This window comes from Cornus florida, unplaced genomic scaffold (genome assembly GCF_030987335.1).
Source record: "Cornus florida cultivar Cherokee Brave unplaced genomic scaffold, ASM3098733v1 CherokeeBrave_3.0.0_Hap2_Chr05, whole genome shotgun sequence".
Lineage (NCBI taxonomy): Eukaryota > Viridiplantae > Streptophyta > Magnoliopsida > Cornales > Cornaceae > Cornus > Cornus florida.
Genome location: NW_026775575.1, coordinates 116161601 through 116179481, shown reverse-complemented (window position 1 = coordinate 116179481; position 17881 = coordinate 116161601). Strand labels below are relative to the sequence as shown.

The 17881-nt window shown below is 32.4% G+C and overlaps 1 protein-coding gene across 1 annotated transcript; it reads left to right on the top strand.

The window, feature by feature from the left end:
* Positions 1 to 5589: 5589 nt before the first annotated feature.
* Positions 5590 to 7293, top strand: LOC132308863 (ubiquinol oxidase 2, mitochondrial-like). The gene is made up of 4 exons (XM_059807128.1): positions 5590 to 5952; positions 6280 to 6408; positions 6559 to 7047; positions 7170 to 7293. The coding sequence occupies exons 1-4, from the start codon at positions 5602 to 5604 to the stop codon at positions 7227 to 7229; spliced, it is 1029 nt and encodes a 342-aa protein (XP_059663111.1). The 5' UTR covers positions 5590 to 5601; the 3' UTR covers positions 7230 to 7293.
* The last annotated feature ends 10588 nt before the right edge of the window (positions 7294 to 17881 follow it).

Below are 17881 nucleotides of genomic sequence, written 5' to 3'. Positions count from 1 at the left end.
ATCTCTAAATATAGCAAGTGAATGAAAATAAGGCACTCCAACGGCCTCTCAAAATATTTCTCATATTTTGAGATTGTTAAAAGTATTGTCAAATATATCAGTTCTTAAATGGCCTCTCAAATTCAAAATATAGCAAATGGATGAAAATAAGGCACTTTAATGGGCTCTCAAAACTTGGAATGGTTGTTGTGTCAAAAAAATAGTATTTTGGATGAAATGTACCATTAGAACATAATTGCAAAAATATAACATTTTAATATTGTAGTTCCTCTAAAAATATAAAATTAGAATAAAAATATAACATTTTGCATTGGAAATACTCTAAAAGGTTATATAGTAAAAGAATAATGATATAGATTACGATCTCACATGGTGATGGGTCTTCCGTCTCAATAGGTAGAGCTCCCACCACACTTTTGTGACACATGAGGTTTTGAATCATAAAATAATTTTCACAGCTAACTTTTCATAAAAAGATATTATTATCTGTAATACCCCGTAATTTTAAAGAATGTATTTAAATTAATTTTGTGTTAGGTTAATTAATTTTATTTATTTGTGCATACTACATTATTATATTAAGTTCATTTAATGGTACATGTAAATTAATTGTGTATGGTAAAATAGTAAATTTATTCATTTAATTATGCATGTATTATTATTAATAATTTAATTTGTTGGTTATGCTTATATTAATCATTATTAGTTAATTAAAGTATTATATTTGTGTTATATAGTATTATGATGATATAATGTATTATTTAGTAATAATAATAATTATATTAGTTTAATAATATAATAATAATAATAATATAATAATAATAATTATAAAAGTTTAATAATAATAATATTAGTAATAATAATAATAATAGTTATAATAATAATAATAGTATTAAACCAATGTCATGATGAAATTAGAGATTAGGATAGGATTGCATCAATGGTTATGGGTGGAATTGAAGCCTTATGGTTGGGAAGATGGTTAGTAGATGAAAAATTAGATATTTGTAATATTTATATTATATATTTTGTATATAAATTAGCTAAACTTACCTTAGAAGAAAAAAAAAGGGAGTTAGAAGCAAAGTATAAATTCTAGTGAGCTATTTTATAAGAGTGAAAGGAAAAGAGAAAGAGAAAGAAGCTTGGACCGGTGTAGGCAATTTTACCCGACTACGCGCAGACCGGCGGATTTATTTTAAATCCAAAAAGGCAAGTTATTATCTACTTTTCCCCTTTGAATCCATAAATTATTCATTTAATTTATTTCGGGTTTTTTTTTTAGACTAGAAACCATGCTAGAAGTTTCAATAAATTATTTTAGTTTATTAAAATAATGTGTTTTAATTATTAAAGTGGTTAGTTATTTATTTATTTAGCCTATGTAATTAAAATATAGCTGAAAATAATTAAATAAGACTTTAGGGATTTTTCTAGAATTTTCTAGATTTTTCCGGGCATTTTCTGCAATTTCCGGCGACCTTCCGGCGAGTTTTCCGGTCGCCGGCAATGGGGGAGACGACCGGAGTGATCCGGTGTGATGCGGCGCACCATAGGAGGGTATGCGCGCGCATCTGGACCATTAAATAGCAGCGATTGATCCGGTGCACCGCGGTCCATGTTACCGCGGTACACCCGGATCCGTGAACGTTGGATGGAGGAGATGTAGGTGGATTGATCCGGTGTGGCGTGCATGTAGGAAAGCTGATGCAGCCAACCAACCGGAGGACGCCACGTCAACAGGAAGCCATCAACGCGCGCGTGGGAGCGCGTGCGCGCGCGTGGAACGCTCCAGACGCGCGTGGGAGGGCGTGTGCGCGCGTGGCTGACGCCAGACGCGCGTGGAGGCGCGTGGGAGAGGGGGAAAGCTTGGCGGCGCGTGTGGGGAGCTCTGGGAGGCGCGTGGGGGCGCGTGAAGGGCCTCTGCAGCTGCTGGAAAAGTCCAGAGTACCCCTAGGGACTGTTTTGTCATTACCAGGACCTTCACTATACATTTTGGGGCCTCGGGTTGGCATTTTTGGAATTAACGGGACATTATATTATTATTTTATTTCTCGTTAATTATTATAATTGTCCGATTAATATTTCTAAATATTAATTGTATCAGTTAAAGTGCGAATCGCTAGTAAACATATGTAATTGATTTAACGACTATTAATGGTATTATTTTAGTAAACTGTAATAACCATTAATGTTAAATTAATTAGTGCTTGGTTTTATTCATATAAATAACCCATTATATATTATGGAATATTTATACTGTTAATCGTATATAAACCATGATGATTATGCTGTGTGCATTTCAGGGAATAAATGGACTGTTTATTATGTCGCATTTATATTATATGGATGTGTTGCCATATAGAACCATGTGAGCTGACTAATAAGTTTAGACTCATTTATACCTTATGCATTCGTTGCGATAGACAGATGTGTGGCTGTCGGGGTATGTGGTTTAATATTATTGGCATGTGTTGCCTAATTGACATACTCGGTATATTTCTTAATATTGTTGGCATGTGTTGCCTAATTTATATGCTCAGTATATTCATTAGTACTTTGCGAGGTGTTATCACTGTATAGTTCGTTATAGTCTGTGTTGTCAGTACCGTGCACCATGTATAATAGCTGATTTCCCGGGTAGGGAAAGGCGACACTTAACCACCTAGTGTGAGTCTAAGTGATCACCGTCTATTCTGGTTGAGGTCATGTTATACATCGGATAGTTCCCGTAGGATGTATACAGATATAGTACTCATCCGATTCATAATGATTAATTTATTTGATTCTCTGATTTGGGTCATAGTAGAGAGGACTTGCTCGTGGGGTTGACCCACCATTGTTGTTATTTCAGGATACGGTCAGTATCCGTTTCAAGGCTGAGGTTAGCAGTGTGGGACCATCATCCGAACTCATCTACTCTTACGATCCAGTGCAGGGTAGAAGTTTTATGTAATACTTCAGTTTCAGTTTTTATTTACTTTTGACGTTGAACTCTCAGGGTTATATTTAGGGATCCCTGACGTAGGATTTTCAAATTGTAATGAAGTACTGTATTAAATAAAGGATGGATGGATGTTGTATTATTTAATGTTTCTTTCCTGTCTAAATTCTTTTATTTCCATCATTTTGTATTCCATGCTCGTATATTGCCAATTGTTTTTGATATCCCTCGTTTTTCGTGTATAAGCCTGATCAACTTATGCGTGAAAAATGTGGGGGTGTTACATTATCTCTGTCCCATAGTCTACTATCTCATTTGTAGATGTGTCAAATTAATTATCCACTTTGAAAAGTCAAAGCAAATAAGCTTTATCTTTCCATTATTATCCTTCATATTTTCAAAAAATTTCTAAGTAAGTAAATATACATATCTAAAATAAAAAGGATAAGTTGGTAATTTTAAAAGGGAACAATGCATTAATGGTATGTTTTCTTAAAAACCCCAATTTCTAAACATGGACATCTAATATGAAACGGAAAAAGTATAAAAAAATATTAAAAATTATGATAAAGTTTTGTGAATTTCCAATAACATGCTAATCGAATGTTGAAAATTATTATTGTTACACAAATGGATTGTTACTTCACAAACTCATAACTACATCTTAATATAATAATTTGTTCTCTCAAACTTTAATCATTATTTTAATTACTACCTGTTCTATATATATATATATATTTGGGTAAAGTTTTTTCCAAAAAGTAAAGGGAATAAAAAAAAGCTCGCATTGTTTGCGGGGTAGGGGTGGCTTTGTGTTAGTAGGTCATGCTCGTGTTGTGTCGATGTAAGGTTATTATACTAAATAGGTAAATCTAAACTCAACCCATTTAATAATCGTGTCAAAAATCCTTAATACTAACCCAACCTGTTTATTAAACAAGTAAACGTGTTAACCCGTTTAATGATCTGTTTATCAAAATGAGACATTTAACATTTAACATTTAACATTTAATCAAATACTAAATAATAGAAAAAAAATTATCTTAATTAACCTAAATATTCAAAAAAAAAAAAAAATTATAAGGTATAAACAAGATTTATATTGAAATGACTTAACTATTAATAGTAAATAAGTTTAAACAGGTAACATATTATATAGGTCATATTTATGATTATAATATATTGAGTTAAATGGGTCATAAATAAATTATACGAATTGAACACCTTAATTTTAATCTGACATAATTAAATAAACGAATTAATCTTGTTGGTTCTTTTATAATCTAAATTCGAACTCTTTTAACTCCTGTTACGTTCGTACTGTATTATCCACATCGACTGGGGGCGGAGAGTTTTGGAAAGTGTGAATGCATGTGGTTCATGATGTGACCGCAACACGCTTTTGGGTGAATGGTGTCGCAGTTGCCAATTAAATTCGTGGCGGCTGGCGTCTCGTCCCAGATTAATCTCTCCTGGACCAGCAAAGGCATTCAAGTTAGAATCATTCCTTTTTTGTGGAACCGACATATATATACTTTAACCAACTAAAAAAAACATATATATACATGCGCACACAATACAATATACTACCTTCGTTTTTTATTAATTATTTATTTTTGATTTTTATAATTTTTTAAAGAAACATGTAATTAATGTATTATTTTTTTTTTAAATTATCAAATTATTTTTTTAATTTAAATATATATAATTATAAAGTTAAATTTTTTTAAAAAGATAAAGGATAATAATAAAAATATAAAAAAAAGTATGTTTCGACTTTTTAAAGAGAATAATTAATTTAGGACATGTAAAAAAAAAAAAAAACTATTAATAAAAAACAAAAAGGGTATTTCCTTTAGTTGTAATAAAATGACCGTCGACCAAGACTTTGACCTCATCACACCCCTCCACTAATTAATCTTTTGCTTTTCTAAACCCTGTCCCCCAAGAAAATTCAAATATTTCTTTCCTGTAGTAATTAATGAATTTAATGATATATTTTCATCTAGAAACTATCAACTCTAATTACTAAAATGCCCCTGCTCAAATTCCTTTTAGATAGGCATTTTTGTAAAAAAATCAACTACAGTATAGTATTCCGCCTATACTGGACGTTAGATATGGTTTGATAAAAAAAGAAAGTTGCTGCGGAGTATAAAAATAATCAAATTATATAAATAAAAATAATTTTTATATTAATAGTAATGAAAATTAAAAAATATTTAAGCACAACTCATACATTAATACTATTTATACATTATTATATATTGCACCCAAGAAGAAAATGTTACAGTTGCGAAGCATTCAAAAACATTCATATACAGCTGCCATCGGCACACCAAGTCGTACATTAATACTTTTTCTTTTTCTTTTTATTTATTTATTTTTACCATTAAAAAAAAACACAAAAAGAAAAAAGGCTTGAACGAACAGTAGTCAACATTTCGATATAGAAACACACACACACAATTACCACTATATAAACCCTCCCTTAAACCCTCTCAAATTCATCTCAACATCCAACAACAAACAAAACACCAGAACGTTCTATACAATCTTCAATTTCGTTCCAAACTACTACTAGCTCAACGTGTTTCTAGCTTTCATCTACCTTGCTAATTATTCATCTTCTACGTCCTTGGTCTGAATATCTATTAATGATGATGATGAGTCGTAGCGCGACGAGGGTCGTCCGTTCGGCAATGGGTCATGCAGGCCCACACTTTTTCTCAACTGCAATAGTCCGTTCCGCAGCTAATGAGTCGGTCACATGCTTTCTTAATGCTAAACCGGAGAGGACAATTGTGACGTTGTTTAGGGTTCCGGTCATGGGTTTACGGAATGAGAGTACAATGGCCGTCGGTGAGGAGAAGAAAGCGCAGACCGGTCCGACAACAGGCGGCACCCATGGTGGTTCGAATGACAAGACTATCGTGAGTTACTGGGGCATTCAGCCACGAAAGATCACTAAGGAGGACGGAACAGAATGGCTGTGGACTTGTTTCAAGGTATGAACTAAATCACAATCATGCACCCCTCTTCTATAAATAAACTAGGCACAAAAACACACTAGTTTAAATAATAGATAATAATGTTGTTCAACATATATTTTTTTAGTGGTGATATATATATATCATTGTGTGTCATTAAATAAATGTTTTTAATGTAATATTATAAATAACTCTTTAATTTATATATTCTCTATGTTCTGAAAACCACGTCACTTTTAACAGTTTTATAAAAGAAATATTTATTTTGGGACTAGGGAGTATATTTAAATGTATATATATGTGTTATTTGTGACTGATGATTTTTTGGATAAATATTGAATGAAGCCATGGGAGACATACAAGTCCGACGTATCAATAGATCTGAAGAAGCACCATAAGCCTGAAAAATTCTTGGACAAAGTGGCATATTGGACAGTCAAGGTTCTCAGAATCCCCACTGACCTATTCTTTAAGGTACATATATATATAGTTTGTTCTAGTTTTGAATGTTGTCTTGGACATCTACTTTGCTCTGTTTTCAAAGTTAGGATATATTTATTTTATTTTTTTGATTCAAATCACAGTTTAATGAATTATATATATGATCCATGTGTATGATTACAGAGAAACTTTGTGTATCGAGTAATGATGCTAGAAACAATCGCTGCAGTCCCGGGCATGGTGGGAGGGTTGCTGCTCCACTGCCAGTCATTGAGGCGGTTCGAGCACAGCGGGGGTTGGATTAGAGCTCTGCTTGAAGAAGCTGAAAATGAAAGGATGCACCTCCTGACATTCATGGAGGTAGCCATGCCCAACTGGTACGAGCGCGCTCTTGTTTTCGGGGTACAGGGTGTTTTCTTCAATGCCTATTTCACCGCCTACTTGGTTTCCCCAAAGTTGGCTCACCGCATTGTGGGTTATTTGGAAGAGGAGGCCGTTCATTCCTACACCGAGTTTCTCAAGGAGATCGATAATGGCAACATAAAGAATGTCCCTGCGCCGGCCATAGCCATCGATTACTGGCGCCTCTCACCGGACGCCACTCTCAAAGATGTGGTCTTCGTTGTAAGAGCAGATGAAGCTCACCACCGCGATGTTAACCACTTTGCATCGGTACATATTCTATACCTAAGTCTGTCACGTAATAGAATTTCATGTAGTTAATTAAGAAAGATGGAGTTTATTTAAATTGACTTGTATATCTATGCTTACTGGTTTATTTGAATGAATGGCAGGACATACATTATCAAGGACATGAGCTGAATGTTGCTCCAGCACCCGTTGGATATCACTGAAAGATCAGAAATATTTTGGTTATTTAACTGTATCATGAGGTCTATTTATAACTGCAAGTATTTTCACGTACTTGTTTCTACATGTTTAGTTTCTATAACGTCTGTCAAGTGTTTTGACAGGTTCTATTACATTTGTTGGTTGATGAGAAATAACCTTATACATATACATTTTGAAGTTCACAGTCATGTATCGTATGCATCCTCGAATAAATGAGGATCTTTTATCTTTTTCTTTTTCATTTCTTTATGCTCCTTATTTTTACAATATTTACCCAAGGTGGTTTGCTCTATGCTTTCAATTGCTACAAACATTCGGTCAATTGCTTCTCTATGCACGCACTACAATCTTATATAAAATGACAATTATATTCTTAACTTTATAAATAAATAATTATTACTTTTTGAATGACATAACTTTCCTTTTATATTTTCTTTCCTTATCTCTAATCTTTAATATTTTAGATCTCTTTCGGCAAGATAAAAATAAAAATAAAAATTTGTTTCCAAGATAAAAAAAAAGAAAAATTATGGTGAATAAATTCTCTTCTGACCCGACCAAAAAAAAATGTAACACTTAAAAAAATGATCTCTTTTTACCCAAAAAAAAACCCAAAAAAATTTATTTATTGAAGAAATTATCTCTTTTTTCAAGATAAAAAAAAAAAAAAGAACGAAAAAAGATAATTAAAATATATATATATTTCTATTGGATAAATTATCGCTTTTGATAAAACCCAATATATATATTTCTATTGAATAAATTATTTTTTTTTGAAGGAACCCATAAAAAATCACAATTTTTTTTTTTTACCTCCTTTGATAGGACTGAAAAAAAAAAAAATTTTGTTAAATAAATTATTTGTTTTGATTGCACCCAAAAAAAATATATAAAAATAGTCACTATTGAATGAATTATCTCTTTTGACGGTCAATAATAAAATTATCATTATGGAATATATTATCTTCTTTGAGAATACTTTTGAAAAGAAAGGAAAGTATAGCACTGGACAAAAAAAGTAAAGGAACTAAAGAAGGTAAAATGAAGTTAAGTTGTATAAAGGGTAGTTATGGCATTATAAAATAAGGTATAGTGCATTAATGAATTTAAGGATCTTTTTGTCATTTCATTTAAAAGAAAAAATTAAGTGGAGTACAATTAGAGAAAAGTGAATAGCAAATATCGCCTTCCTAAATTAAATTCCACCCAATTTGTCATTATTTAAGAAAAGGTGGCTTGTTATGTCATGCTATATATATATATCGTTTCTTCACACATCGGCCTAAGTGTAAAACTTGAAATAACTCCATATTCATTTAACATGCTAAATTCCGGGGTTTCTGGAAGAAAATCACCTTCCAAGTTGTTGCAGTGTTGCATCCTGATTTGGATAACTGCCATTCTGTTGCTCCGTAGGGGCTCTTTGTTATATCTTTGGGTTGCTTGGGACTTTCAATATTTGGGCCTTGTATCTGGGCTTGGTTTGTTTGGTTAGCCTGGGCTAACTATGTTTTTGTACCCTTGGTTTTTTTTTATCAATTTAATCTTATTTACCTTTAAAAGAAGAAGAAGAAGAAGAAGAAGAAGAAGAAGTTGTCGCAGTGTTGAGGGTGTACGTAGAAACTTTGCCATGCCATAAAAGAGAATTGGTCAGACAGATTTTGAAGTGGCCTCGTAACTTTCCAATTCCTGAAATACAAGTGAACTCACAATTCAACTTCAGCTATAAATTTTCTTGGTGAAGAGCAAGAAAAGTGGATTCATTGAATTTTGGAACCTTCATACCTGTGCATGCGTAGAATTAGAAGCTCAACTACCTAAAATTCTATGGAATTTCTTTTACTTTAAATTTTAAAAGGGTAATTTACACAAACCTTTTCTATGATTTGTCATAATGACATGACCTCCCCTCGGGTTTGAGAAATTACTCGGACCTCCCTTAAAAATAAAAATATCTTACATGGATCTCTCTTCGGTTAGAGTCAACGAACAGTCAATGACGAAAATTGATGACATCATGTACAAATTTTATTAAAATTTCTAAAATACCCTTGCCTCTGTATAATTACATATTATAGGTAATACACACACACTTGATATTTTTTTTTTTTTACAACTTGACTAACAATTTGCCGGCAATTAGATAGATAGCAACCATGAAAGTCAAACTCAAACATAAACACGGCTATCTAATCTATCTCAAATAAAAATTAGAGTAATAATTAATTCATCACCACAACATACAACTTGCACCCAGAAACATAAACCCTAAAAAAACAACTGAGGAACAAACCCATTGTGATCTTAGAAGTTGAAAAACAAAGCTAAAACTTCAAAAACAAGAAATAAACTTATGGTAGTTAGATAGAATTTGGAATTCAGAATTGAACTACATACACACACTTCAATTTTGGGTCTTCCTAGATGAAAAATTATGTGTCGAAACAAAATTGAGAAAGATAGGCAAAGCTTACAAGGAATCTTTGCCAAATTATTTTACAAAATCAAATTTAACCCAATATTCAAGTATATATATATAAATTTATAAAAAAATGTAACCCAACTCATCCAATTTCCTATTTTTGCTGATCGCCGTCGCGATCAGTAATTTTGACAGGTCCGTTAGTGTATTTAACAGTCCATCACACACAAAGGAGGTCCGTATAGATTATTTTCATTTTTAGGAGAGGTCTGAGTAATTTTCCAAACCTGAGGGGAGGTCCCTGTAATTATGATAAACCATATGGCCGGAGGTTTGTGTAAATTACCCATTTTAAAATTATGAGCTAATTGTGTTGATTTACGAGTTTAGGGGTGGCAATTTGTGTTTACGAGTCGTAATCGTGTCGTGTCAACTTAAGGGTATTACACTAAATAGCTCATTTCGAACATGACCCGTTTAATAATCTTGTTAGAAACTCTCAACACTAACCCGACCTGTTTATTAAACGGGTTACATGTGTAACCCGTTTAATGACCTATTTACAAATATATATATATATATATATATATATATATATATATATATATATATATATATATATAAAATTTAAATTATTAAAATACTCAATACATGGCCCATAGGATGTATGGAACACCATGGCCGCGTCCGGATACGAATAGGATGGTTCAAAAAGTCATTTTTACCCTTTTTAACCCTAAAACAAGCGACTTTAAACCAAGTTCTTTTGTCATATTTACAAGTGACTTCAAATGACTAGATATGACCTGGATAGCAGTTGTAAGGTCCCCAATGCACTGCATGGTCCAAAAAGACCGAATTACCTTTATAACCCTAATTGAACTGGTTTAAGGACAGAGTTGATTTTTTCCACCTATATGTGGGCCAATTTGATTAGTAATGATTATTATGATATCATTATAGCCTTTAGTACACTATTTTGGTCAAAAAGACCATTTTACCCTTGGTGTTCCCGGTTCAGGTCATGACCCGGTTAGTGATTCAGACTCCGGGTTTGGGTCTTTACAAATAAAATATATATGTATATATATTATATATTTTATATTGTAAGGGCACTTTGGTCATTTCATTGTTTAATTTGGATTAAATAAAATATTTGTCCTTATTTGCACAAATTAAAAAATATAGGGGGTTTTTTTGTGATACCCTTAGATTTCCGGATGCAGGTTGGCCAGACCCACGCCCAAATACCCGATGATATCAAAAACAAATCTGCAATAATCGAATACAGAATACAAATATGATAAATAAGAATAAATAATTTCTGAAAGAAAACTAAAATGATATTCCATTAATTGAAACCTCAGAATAAAATTTCATTAAATAATAAATTATTCTGATACAATTAATCCTCCAATAATACAACTTAGGAATTCATACTATGTGGACCCCTAGAAAATTCCAAACCAATAATCAATAATAAACAACTGTCTACAACTAGATACTAAATCATAAAGAAAACTCTTATGTAGATAATCCGAAAGAATGAAGTAGGTGATCCCTGCTCAGCACGAACAATCCCTACTCCTGACGAACACCTAAAAAATAATGGTGGGTCAGGCCCACAAACAAGTTTTACTATACTACAGTCCAAGCAAAGATCCGATACACTTATACATCATAGTCAATCCAACAATAACTAGTAGTCCGTATACATATATAGATACACACTATAGGACGCTCACTGGACTATTGGTCTGTCTCAACCTGAATAGAAGGCAACATGCAAATCGCACATGAAATGGGCATGAATGCCTAGACCTACCAAGATACACAGATGTCTACTATATCCAATTATCCATCCTAGGCAATATACGCACCCTAACCATGATCCTGAGACTTAAACTCATATCATGGCACCATAATCATATATATAAAGATCTGTACAAAACAAATGCCATCCATCTGACACAGTAGCCTGACATGAATAAGGAGGACTTAACTCTATGGTTAATCTATTCCCTTATAAATAAATAAATAGGTAAGACTTAACTTCTTTGGCTAATCCATCCCTAGAATGTCACCGTCCCATACCGGTGCATTAAACCATACAATCCATAAATATATAGGTAGGACTTAACTTCTTTGGTTAATCCGTCCCTAGAATGCCACCGTCCCATACCAGTGCATTAAACCATACAATCCAATAAATGATGCAACAAATAATATAGCATATCCATTAATCCATACATAGCATGATATGAATCATACAGATAACTGCTTGTATTTATTTAAGCAAATACAATAATTTAAATAGCATGTAGTTAACTTACATCTCAAGTAATTAACCTACATCTCAAATAAATTATACAAAAATTATAATCATGAATAAAATCATTTAAACATTTAATTCAATTGTTAAAACTATTAAATTAATCAATTCATCTATTTAACAACTTCATTTGCATCTATTTAAACAAATATAATAATTTAGATAGCATGCAGTTAACTTACATTCCAAGTAATTAACCTACATTGCAGATAAATTGTACAAGGTTCATAATTATTATTTAATAATTACTTAAGCGTTAATTTACATTGTTTAGACAATTAAATTAATCCATTTATCCAATAAAACAACATATAGGTTGTCTAACACCCAACTTAATCATATCCTTAACATATATACGTAATTTATGCATTCTGGAACTTCCCCAAGTCCATTTAAACCCATTAATATTAATTAAAACAAATTTAAACACATTCTGAACATTAAAAACCAAAAACCTAGGTCGCAGCTCAACTGAGTCGGCTCGATTGCCAACCGAGTCGGCTCATTTCCTCGCGACATCCCAACTTAGTCGACTCGCTTTCCAACCGAGTCGGCTTACCTAGCAACTGAGTCGACTCAGTTGTAACTGCATGAGTCGTCTCAGTTCACCTGTACTTCGTCTTCTTCATTGGTTCAGCCTCTATAAACCCTTCCATTGTCAAGATTCCTAAACTCCAATCTAAGTCCCATACGTCCATATTAATTTAATTTAGGTGTTTTAACATGTAAAGATTAAACTTAAACATCAATTATGCATCAAAATCCAAGAATCATTCAAAACAAGATAATGAAACTAAAATCAAACAACCCTCTGTTTTAATTCAATTAAGCATGCACAATTATTCAGATTTAATTATTTTAAGTTTTTTAGAATCTCTTAGGCATGTATAGAAACAAAAATCAAAGGGAGAAAGTAAGAGAAGAACTTGCTTTAGGATTCGGGTTGAAAATCCCAAACCTCATTCTCTATATTCTTCCGCTGATTCCGGCGACCTTGGTTACCGTCGAACCTTCTGCTGCTCAGTCCTAACCCCATGAACAGTCTCTCCTTCTTCTTCCTAGGGTTTGGCCTTGAACCCATTGGCCAAACCTCTCTGTTTCTCGCCCCTCTCTATTCTACGTGATTGGTTTGTAAAAACCCTTAGCAGACACAAACTTATATATATATACTACTTATAATTTAACCTACTCCTTATTCTCTCTCCAATTCCTTCCGTTAATAACCAAGAATATAAAAGGAAAACAAATAAATAATATATACATATATATATATATATATAAGTCTGCTAAAACTAACGCAATTATGTACATACATAAATAATTATTAACATTATAACTATATAAGTTATAATTATAATATATATCTGACTATAGTTATATTAATATTAACTATTAATAACAATTAATAATTAAAATAACCATATATACATATATACCCATATATATATGTACAACTATCTATGGGTAAATATTCGTACCTATCCTACTCCCATCCAAGTAGTCCATGCAACCCATTGGGTTGGTCCATTACTGTTATCTAAATCTTATAAAATAAAAAATAAACAAAATACAACATACAACAATTTAAATCATTTAATCCTAGTAAATAATTACAATTAAACTACACATCAATTAAGCAAGCAAAACTCCCAATCAATTAACTACACAAGCACCTAATTAAATCAAATAAATCACATAAGCAATTAAGACAAATAAACATATAATCATGTAACCACATAAACACATAGCCACGTAAGCACATAATCATATAATTAAATAAAATGTAATAAAATAAATAATTAAATTCCATTTTATATCCTTTTGAAAACTAGGGGTATTATATTTTTGTGAACAATAGGGAGCTAATTGCACATTTTGTAAATGATGAGATTTTATTTTATTTTATTTTATTTTTTATTTTTTTTGCACTTAACCCTTTAGTTATTCAATAACATGGGGTTAGGAAAAGAATGATGATGATCCATGAGTTATTCAGATTGAGCAAAATAATACTTGGAGGTGTTGAGATGATATTGACATACTCTCTCCTTCCCAATTTAGTTATTAATCTTTTTGTTTTGGTTGTCCCAAGTTAGTTGTCCACTTTCTAAATTCAAATATTACATTTCACATATTTTCATAAAGGACAATACTCGACTACTCACCGGTGAATATGAAGCTTATACACACCATGTATGTGGCATAATGTTAAATGCCCTTACATTTAAAATAATAAAAATTAAATAATTTGATAACTATTCTAGTTAAACCCAAATGAATCCAAATCTGAATAAAATTCTAATTCTCTCTCCTCTTCCTCTTTCTCACGCTTCCCTAATCTCATCTACCTCTCCTTCTCCACCCCCTCTCTCTCTCGCGCGCGCGCGCTTTCATATTTTTACAGAGAGAAACTCCAGTCGTGTCTCCGGAGAACTGGAAGAAGAAAAAGAGAAGTAGATGCAGAGGAGGAAAGAGAAGACCAAGAAATTTTGAGGTAAGCAAGCATATTTTCTCTTCAATTAGGTATTGAATTTCTCGTTGGATCAATTATTTAGATGCCCTCTTCTGATCTTATGTTTCAAATATCTAACTTGCAAGAATCATATTTGTGTGGGAAGTTTGGTATTGCATCAATTGTTAAAGACAAAGTAAAAACCACTGAAATACAACTCTCTTGAATTAGAAGAAGAGGAGAGCGAAGAGGAGAGAGAAGACCAAGAAGTGTTGAGGTAAGTAAATATAGTCTCTTGAATTAGGGAGTTGTAACTTATAGCCTGTAAATTACCCCGTAAATGTAAATTACCCAGTAAATGTCATTACCCAATACTTTGTCTTTAACAACTAAATGATGAATACCAAACTTCTCATACAATTATGATTCTTGCAAGTTAGATATTTGAAACATAAAATCAGAAAAAGGGTATCTAAATAAATGATCCCGGCCACGAGAAATTCAATACCTAATTGAAGAGAAAATATACTTACTTACCTCAAAAGTAACTTCTTGGTCTTCTCTTTCCTCTTCTGCATCTACTTCTCTTTTTCTTCTTCTTCTAGTTCTCCGGAGACACGAGTGGAGTTTCTCTCTCTAAAAATATGAGAGCGCAAGAGAGAGAGAGAGGGGGGGAGAGGGAGAGGGAGAGGGAAAGGAGGATGAGATTAGGGAAGCGTGAGAAAGAGGAAGAGGAGAGAGAATTAGAATTTGATTCGAATTCATTTGGGTTTTAACCAAATAGTTATCAAATTATTTAATTTTTATTATTTTAAATGTAATAATGCTTGCCAATTTAATATTGTGCCACATACATGGTGAGTATAAGCTTCATACTCATCGGTAAGTAGGTAAGTATTATCCTGCCATAAAATCTCCTTAAACTTTTAAAAAATTTCAAACTTTAATTATATAAATATTCAAATTTGAAATGGTAACTTAATAATTCTTAAAGTGAACAATGTAATAAATATATGTCCTCTTAAAAAAGTATGTTGCCCAAGTGTGACATCTAATATGGGATAGAGGGAGTAGTATGCTTGGCTCACCCAACATATTTTCGGGATATCTATGGAAAGCATGGATCCTTGTTTGTTGGGATATCTATGGGAAGCATGGATCCTTGTTTGTTGGGATAAATATTTTATATATATATGAAAAAAATAATTTAATAATGAACGGAAAAAATAAATTAATTTTGAATACAGGTATAAAAATATAAATAATTAAATTAGTAATATATGATTGTATAAACAAGTAATTTATAAAAAAGAAAAGAAAAAGAAACCCTTACATTTTCAATGAATTCTATGTATATGTGTTTGTTTGTCCATTTTAATTGAGTTCTTGTCTTGGTATATTGATAGCCATGTCTTCATTTATTACTCGGCCATGGAATCACTCCAACCAATGGTGTTAGAAAGAGTAGGGCCCTGTTTAAGGGAGCTTCCTGATGCCAAGAAGTCCTATACTAAGAAAGTCCTTGAAGAAGAACTTTCGATAAAAGGAATTTAAATCAGAAAATATGTTTGGTATATTTAATTTTTAAAGTCCTTTTGAATTAAGAAATAATTTCAACCACATAATTTAATATTTTTAAAGTGACAATATTATCCTCACATTTCCTGAACAAGAACACCATGTATTAGAGAACCAATTATGAGAGAAAGTATATACAGCATTACCACTTCTAAGATACAAGTATATACATATAAAAATACACAATTAATCATTTTCCCTTAGATTTGGATAACTCCATAATTATTCATCTCCATGTTAATCTTAATTTGGTGCAAGTCCATCTTAAACGAAAATATCACTTCAAAGCTACCTCTTTCGGGTCACAGCTTACACCAGAGTCATATAAATGCACCATTACCATGAAATACACTTGTGTTAGTTCAAAACCCTTCTCATATATATATATATATATATATATATATTGACTCCCCCAATTCTTTTTTTTTTTTTTATTTTTTATTTTTTTTATCAAAGAGGCTAAAAAAGGGAAAATCAAGCAAAACACACGTTCACACCTAACAAAAAAGAAATAATAATAATAAATAAATAAATCTAAACATGATTCTTTATTTTCTGGTCAATGGAATCCATGGCGACGCACAGAGGTAGTGCATCACCAATCGGCTGGTGGTGCCAACAAAGAAAACTTAACGCCTAAATCCGAATAAGGGTGCATTGTATTAATTTTTTAGAAACTCCACCAATCGGCTGGAGGTGGTAGCGGTCACCATCAATTTTAACGATGCCGGCAAAGAAACTGGGATATAAGAGAGAGGAAGGAGGATGAGGGACTCCTGAAGTAGCGTGTTGTACAGAAAAACAATGGTTGTAATTTAATAAATAATAAAGGTTAATATAGGCAATGTAATCAATATTTAAGGATAAAATAGTAATCTTATAATATTCCAATATATTCCAACAACCCATGTTTTGCATGTTTTGAGAATCCTATATTGGAAGCATGTATTTGTAGCTTTAGCTTAACAGGCTTTTGATGGCTTCTAATTTTGTTAAAAGCCCATTTCATTAATGCCACCAAACACCCATTTTTTTTTAGGAATGCCTTTTTGGGCTTAGAAGTCCGTTTGAAGCCCTCAGGAACCTCAGCCACGCAGGGCCTAGGTATATTCATTTGATTTTAGTGTCTTCTAAGCAATACTCTTTTCACTATTGTTGAAATTGAATCAAATGTTACATAACTCTTGTCCACAAGCATTCACACTTAGGGATGGCAATAGGGCGAGATGGGGCGGGGATTCCATTCCCTATCCCCATCCCCGATGCATTTTTCATTCCTTATCCCCGCCCCCATCCCCGCTTAAAATTTTACCAGAATCCCCATATCTGCCCTTGCCTCCGACACCTTATCCCCGTCCCCGCCCCGGCCCCGGTCTCATAAATTTTTTTTATTAAAAAAAACACATTTTTTCTTATTTTCATATATATATTAAATCTAATTTAGTAATAAATTATTATACGTAAGGGTATATTAGTAACTTCACACTTAATCAGGGCGGGGTGGGTTTACCCCATCCCCAGCCCCGGCCCCGGCCCCGGCCCGATAGGGATTCATAATTTGCCCGCATCCCCATCCCCCGTTTAGCTAAAAGGATCCACATTCCCGCTATAAACGGGGCGGAGCCTGGCGGGGATGGAGAATTTGCCATTCCTATTGAATCACACTAAATGTGGCAGCCGAGAATCAACATCCTAAAAAAAAAAGAAAAAAGAAAAAGATAATACTAAAATTTATAAGTAAAATGATAAGTGATTTAAAAACCAGAACAAAATCTCAACAATTTTACTGTGAATATCTTATAACATCATTATAATTGATGACATTATAATAATATCTTGAACTCATTGTGAATAAATTTTAAATAATATA